General features: G+C 38.2%; 1 protein-coding gene across 8 annotated transcripts in view; it reads right to left on the bottom strand.

Annotated features, from left to right (window-relative positions):
- Nucleotides 1–1,088: 1,088 nt before the first annotated feature.
- Nucleotides 1,089–7,054, bottom strand: part of LOC127430299 (protein KIAA0100-like) — a 40,819-nt gene continuing 34,853 nt past the window's right edge. For all 8 annotated transcript variants that reach the window (XM_051680006.1, XM_051680011.1, XM_051680010.1 and 5 more), the window contains 5 exons: nucleotides 4,648–4,783; nucleotides 4,161–4,282; nucleotides 3,587–3,688; nucleotides 3,366–3,500; nucleotides 1,089–2,816 (listed from right to left, as the gene is read on the bottom strand). In XM_051680006.1, coding sequence (XP_051535966.1) covers nucleotides 2,631–2,816; nucleotides 3,366–3,500; nucleotides 3,587–3,688; nucleotides 4,161–4,282; nucleotides 4,648–4,783 — 681 coding nt within the window. In that variant the 3' untranslated portion in view covers nucleotides 1,089–2,630. The remainder of the gene's footprint in view (nucleotides 2,817–3,365; nucleotides 3,501–3,586; nucleotides 3,689–4,160; nucleotides 4,283–4,647; nucleotides 4,784–7,054) is intronic.

Below are 7,054 nucleotides of genomic sequence, written 5' to 3'. Positions count from 1 at the left end.
TTTCAATACAGAAGTGCATGGAATGAATAGCCTTCATCTCTTAAAAGAACAGTTGGCTGATGAATTTCTAGAGAGTTTTGTTTCTTTTTGGCAATTTTTAAACCCCAAATTTGGCTTGCAAGGATAAAGTGACTTGCAAGGAATGCAAGCGTACCCAACACTTCAGCAACTGAGAAAAGAACACTGTATTGCAATGTCCATACTTAAGCAGCACAACCGTTTTCAACTGTTCTAACAAAAATAAATGTTTTTTTCAGAACCAATTTAGCACATTAGAATAATTTCTTATGGACGGTGACGGATTTAGGCATAGGCGACATGGGCCAAAACATTCATTTTCACTAAAAAAAATACTGATAGCAGAATTTTAAACTTCTTTGTTCTAATCTAATTGGACTCTTTGTTCTTGATGTCACCATGGCAACCAGGTAAAGAGCCAATTCAAGTGTGCTGTTGGTTTGTTGCCGGCATTAAAAAAAAAAAAAAAAAGAATTTGACTTGCAGAGAAAATATCTTTAAAAATAATGTCACAGGCAGACGTATCAAATATATTGATGTTAATTTAGTTAAAGGTGCAGTAAGCGATTTTAGCAGTTTTGGAACTTCCACGAGATTGAGCTGTTTAATTAGACACGTCCCTCTTTCCAAAACCCCGCCCTCCACAGATACCATTGAGACCGACACTGAGCAGAAGAGCAGCGATGCATTTTCTCGGGGTTGTCAAACACACAAGTAGCAAAATAGCACCCTTAATTGACACCTATTATGAATTTGAATATGGCGTTAAATCTAAATGAGCCGCTTCAACTACTACAATGCGCAAAATTGAGAGGCAGAAAGCACATTAAAGTCTTCATATTAGCTGATGAAAGGCCTTTCCCATGCATCCGGACTCTGATTCGAGTCCACCTAGATGTCCGATTCCTCTCCCTTTACATGCAACCTGATATGTGTGCCAAAGAAATGGGAAATTAAATGATTAAAACACTAAAGTAAGCAATTTCATTTTGTGTGAACATGAAAATGTACCTTCTGGCAGTGATTCAACTGGCTCATAGGTCTTGGGGGATCCAAGAAATGAATCAGACTGAGGAGTTTAATTTTATTGACAAATCTTAATTTACGTGCTTGGTGACATTTGATAACATTGCCCTGAAACAATGGGAAAAAAGAAAAAAGAAAAAATCTAAAAAGTGCTCTTATTTTAACATTTCAAGCTGAAATAATCAATCTTTCACTTTTGAAGGTGAAAAGAAAAATCAGCAGCATCTCAAGATGTTATTAAAATGACAAAGATAACCACAGATACAAAAATATCAGAAAACATTTTGAGTAAAAAGTGCCATAGTGTTAAAATTACAAAGCATTAATCAGACAGGCTGCAAAAATGACAATAAGGTGCTTCCCAAGAAATATTGATGTCACGATATCTGTTTACTGTCACAAGAAAATAACTGCTTCGTAAGCAGAAGATTCCCAGTCTGCTTTTCTTTTATATTGCACAATGCATTAAGTACAGTGAAGCAGAGGTCAATTAAGGGGATATCATGTACAATTTAATTTTAAGCTCATATAGGGATAAATTCCTTATTCGGTGATGAGGCATATTTTTAAACGTTTACGTCACTGATTGTGGCATAAGATGGGGTTCCAACATACGTGAATTTAAAGGAACAGTTCACCAAAAAAATGAAAATTCAGTCGTCATTTACACACTCATCTTGTCGTTTCAAACCTGTATGCTTTCCTGAATGTTGTTTAGCAGAATGTTCATGCTACTCGTATCCACTGCAGGGGCTGTGAAGCTAAAAAAAATAACAAAAACACCATTAAAGTAGTGTGTGCAACTTATGTGCTACATTGCAAGTCATCTAAAGTCATGCAGTAGCTTTCTGTGAAGAAAAAAAAAAAAAAACGGAAATTTTATTAACTACTTGTATGGTGCTTTTTTTATATTTTTTTGGAGTGTGATGACAACTGGTCACCATTCACGTTCATTGCATTGAAAAGTGCGGAATGACCTTTCTGCTTAACAACTTCTTTTGTGTTCCATGAAAGAAAGTAAGTCACACAGGTTTGGGTGTAGATGATTTTGGGTGAATTATCCCTTTAAGATTCCTTCTTGGTCTTCCAAGTGCCTCCTTCAAGTTTCATTTAACTGCGCCTGCAAGACTTAAGGATCTCCCGATCCAACAGGAGAAAATCTACTGCAGAGATACAGGGAGGGTGAACCGTTGAATTATGGAACAACATCTTCCGCTGCGAGAATGTTATCTTATTTGATAAAGGTGGCTTAATGCTATATGTAGTACATTTTATATTGAAATGATTTATGGCACAACAAGAGCACATACAAACACAAGGTTATGTATACAGCATTTAGACAGTAGAATGACAAGCATCTCCCATAGCAGGACCAGCGCCTGGAGTCATGGCTCATCTATGGTGCTGGTTTGCCCATCCACACCCAGCTTGGACTTGTAAAGGCACCACTGGTGAACAGGAGAGGGGTACCTTGGACAAGGTTTGTTTATCATCATGGTCCACCCCTTCCTCCATGGGACTCTGGGACTCAGAGCGGTAAGGTACGGTAGGGCAGAGGGCTTCTGGTCCTCGTACGTCAGTGAGATTCACTTGCGGCGACTGAAGATGCTCTTTTTGCTGGAGCTTTTGTCTGCAGTACTGAGGCCGATCAAAAGTCGTGCCTTCTCGTCCTCCACCTGCTGCCGGAGGCTGCTGTCTGCTTTTCCATCTGCCGTTTTACCTCGAGACTCTGAGCCTGAGGCTGGTTTCAACCGTAACTTCTCCTTTATCATCTATTCATGTGGGGACAGAACAACAAGGGCATTTACACAAATCCTGAGCATACAGACATATATCAGCTGTCTTATTCAGATTCTAGAAAATCAGACTACTGGCTTAATCCCTTAAACTCTGGTGCATTTTCAGGCTGCTACCTGCAATTTTTCACACTCAATTTTAATAGCTTACCATTCACACATGCTGTGGACTAATTGCAAAAAAATTGTCACATTTTTCAGACAACTTCATAAATAATATATATATATATATATATATATATATATATATATATATATATATATATATATATATATATATATAGGAATATTCTTGTGAATGTAAATGTCATCATTGAAAGAAGATGAATACTCTATATTCTCTATAAACTCTATAAACTCAATATTTCAGTGTATGACACCAATTTGTGAAGCAACAACACATTTGTTTTAATTAATTAAATAAATCTTGAGTAGCCTCAGGTGCATGTCCTATTCCCCACTTTTTATAATAAATTAGCAGTGGAGAATTGACTGCAGTTTGTTACTGAAGAGAGTGTTGGTTACCTGTGCAACCAGAGCCTTACGACTGTCTCTCTTCACAGCCATAGCAAAGTCCAGCCAGGTCCATGTATTGTTATGATACTCTAAACAGGGCAGAACCAGGTTCAGATCCTTCCAGTCTACACTGCTCTTCTCTCCCTACAGTTACACAAGAGAAACATCAGCATACTAAAGAATTATTTTTCATGTCATTTCACACTATTCTACTATCAGTTTGTACCCACCTTATAGCTGACACAGAGGGGAACCTGAGGAATCTTGATGTAGATGAAAGAGTTGTTCATGGCTGCTCTTTCTTTCATCTTGTCAATGTCATCAACAGGATGCTAAATAGGAAAGAGAGAACGAGGTTAGACAACTTGGTTAAATTTGCAACTTCTAATTAAGAAGGTTACATTGTTCAGAAGACGAACGAAGATCCAATTAAAATATGGCACACTAGATCCGGCGTCAATGACGAGGCACGTGATAACCAATATTTGACATCACTAGTTTCAAGCCTGGCATGATGCGTCTTACTGCGCCACTGAATGTGAGAGTAAATTAGATTTGAGAGCTGTGTTGGAGGGAAGATTTTCAGCCAATACCAGAGTCATGTGGACCAATCTTAAGGTAATTTTTTCATTATGTGGAAAAGAGCAGCTTGGACATTCTGTTAAATATCTTCTTTAGTATTCCACAGAAGAAGGGAAATCATACAGGTTTGGAACAACATCAGGATGAGTAAACAATGACAGAATCTGGACTATTGGAGGAACTATTCCTTAAATTCTTGTTGGAATCCAAATGAAAAAATACCTCAGGTGGTTTTCGAAATGACCTTCTGACCCCAGATGTTCGATTTAACCCTTGCGTGACCCCTTTACTGGGCCCAAGCCCTCCTATTGAGTCTTCAGAGAGCTGCCTGTGTTTCACGACGCCTGTGATTCAAGGAGAAAACAAGCTTTAGACACTCTATACTTCACATCAGAAGTCACCCTGAAGCATTACCAGATATAAACCCTTGAATGAGCTTTAAATAGCCCAGGATGGGCCATCAGTGTGACATAACATGCAGGAGATGGCAATCTAATATCCCCACAGGAGTGCAAGAGAGAATGGAGGGGAAAGAAAAATAATCAATGTAAACTGATATTGATTGGCATGGGGAGTGCGTCTGATGTCAGTACAGCGAGTGCCTAGAGTGGTGAAAACAGGGACGTTCAAAAGCATTCATCAGTATATCTGAATGGTGTCGTGGGATGATCAACTAGGCTATTATGGCATACTGATGCAAGAAACAAACCTGTAGTGACCATTCTAAACTTGTCTTCCTCATCCCCAACTTCCTCTTCTTCTACATTTCTTCCGGGGAAGAAAAATCCCATCATCCTTTTGAAAAACTGGTACATGAGCTGAATGGTGAGTGGTACCACATTTACCTACCAATGAAAAAAATGCTTTTCAAATAAGAGAACTGTGGTGTATCCCAACAGATAACCTCCAATGTTAAAGCTGAAGTGTAGCATTTTTGCACCATAAACGGATTTGCAAAAATGATGATCATTTTCAAACAGGTTTCCTGAATACTTCCCCCGTGTACTTCTGCCCATATCGATTACGCAGATGTTGTTCTAAAATTGATATCGGTATTGGCACACAACGTTTGTATGGGTGCGTCCCTACTTATCAAGAACAACCTTCAAATGGTTCCTTAAAGGGATAGTTCACCCAAAAATGAAAATCTTCTCATCATTTACTCACCCTCATGTCATCCCAGATGTGTATGAGTTTCTTTCTTCAGCAGAACACAAACAAAAATGTTTAGAAGAATATCTCAGCTCTGTAGATCCAGACAATGCAAGTGAATGGTGATCAGCACTCATCAGTCCATATTGACTGAGCTCCAGGTCACACCTACCAATGAAGTGGACCAATGGCAGTAAGAAAGTGTTTAGCAGCCGGAACAAGGTTTTCCTAAAAGTTTGCGCTAGCAAGCTGTTACGAAACACCAAAACGAACTCAAAAACACCTTTATTTGAAAGCTCCAAAAATCACAGACAACCATAGTAACAGTAATCCATTCGACATTTTTTCTCACCCAAAGCAATCGTATCACTTTATAAGACATTAATTTAACCACTGAAGTTGTATGGATCACTTTTACTATGACTGTCTGTGCTTTTTGGAGCTTTAAAGTGCTGATCACCATCCACTTGCATTGTCTGGACCTACAGGGCTGAGATGTTCCACTAAAAATCTTCATTTGTGTTCTGCAAAAGAAAGAAAGTCATACACATCTGGGATGGCATGAGGGTGAGTAAATAATGAGAGAATTTTCATTTTTGGGTGAACTAACCCTTTAAGAGTTGTCTCTCCATAATAAAACTATTTTAGAGTCGAAAACATTACCCAATCACTGAGAAGTTCTTCTTCATTCTTCGCTCACAGCCACAAAGAAGTTCAAAACAGTTGAGCAACGATATACTGTTTGCAAACATTTAATGGCATTTAGAGGAGCATTTAAATATGAGGACGCTGAAGACTACATGTAAAACATTAAATAATGTGTCATTAAATTGTGTTATCAATGACTTCATGCCTCATTCTGAGTAGAATTCACACAAGATCAGTAAAAGAAGCGGTTTTAACTATTCAAAGGTGATTTAAAGTAATATACTGTATATGCAGTAGATAATGTGTAATTTATTATGTTTATATTCTGCATTCATGGCACGACCATAAAATTAGCCAGTTACCCTCTTACAATGATACTACTGCAAAGACGAGTGTATAAAGAGTGTCAGAATAAAGACAAAAAAAATTGATGACAAGAAGGGCATATCTCACTTTGGGCAGATGTGTGAATGGCTTTCCGCTGCAGACGGCACATGAGCAAAGCAGCATACCAAACAACTGAACAAATGTATGGACACTTAAGAGTATTTGAGTAGATTTGATTCCTTTTGAAGACAAATAAAATAAAATAAAAATGCATGACAATCTTAGAAAACGTCTCTACGCAAACGTTGTATAGATGTAGGCAAGTTTGCACCAGTTTGCTAATAACTCTACCAGGGTATCTGCAGATTTAAGACAATATGAAATTTTAAGACCTTATAAAAATAATTTAAGACCATAAATGTTACAAAACATTTATGTATTTTTATTTTTTTTTGGTGTGTCATTAAACAGCGTTGTCAATACGTTAAGTTGAACTGTATAAATGGTGTTTAGGGCTGGGTGGTGTTAAATAAAAAAAAATAATCTGTTTTCTTTTTTGCTTTTTGATGGCATTTGATATACTCAGATGGCTTAAAAAGGTGATTTTTACCCCCCAAAGAATCATAATTTGTATTATGTATTAAGTATGGTCTTTCCATCAACAAATTTAAGACTTCAGTGAACGATATTTAAGACATTTTCCGTGTTATTTTTTCTTTTTCTTTTTTTTCCCCCAATTTGGAATGCCCAAATCCCAATGTGCTTTTAAGTCCTTGTGGTCACATAGTGATTCACCTCAATCCGGGTGGCGGAGGACGAATCCCAGTTGCCTCCGCATCCGAGACCGTTAATCCGTGCGTCTCATCACGTGGCTTGTTGAGCGCGTTGCCACGGAGACATAGCGCGTGTGGAGGCTTCACGCCATCCACCGCGGCATCCACACTCAACTCACCACGCGCCCCACCGAGAACGAACACATTATAGCGACC

The sequence above is a fragment of the Myxocyprinus asiaticus genome, chromosome 39 (assembly GCF_019703515.2).
Source record: "Myxocyprinus asiaticus isolate MX2 ecotype Aquarium Trade chromosome 39, UBuf_Myxa_2, whole genome shotgun sequence".
In the NCBI taxonomy this organism is placed as follows: domain Eukaryota; kingdom Metazoa; phylum Chordata; class Actinopteri; order Cypriniformes; family Catostomidae; genus Myxocyprinus; species Myxocyprinus asiaticus.
Note: the sequence above shows the minus strand (reverse complement) of the source record. Positions and strands in the feature narration are given on the sequence as shown.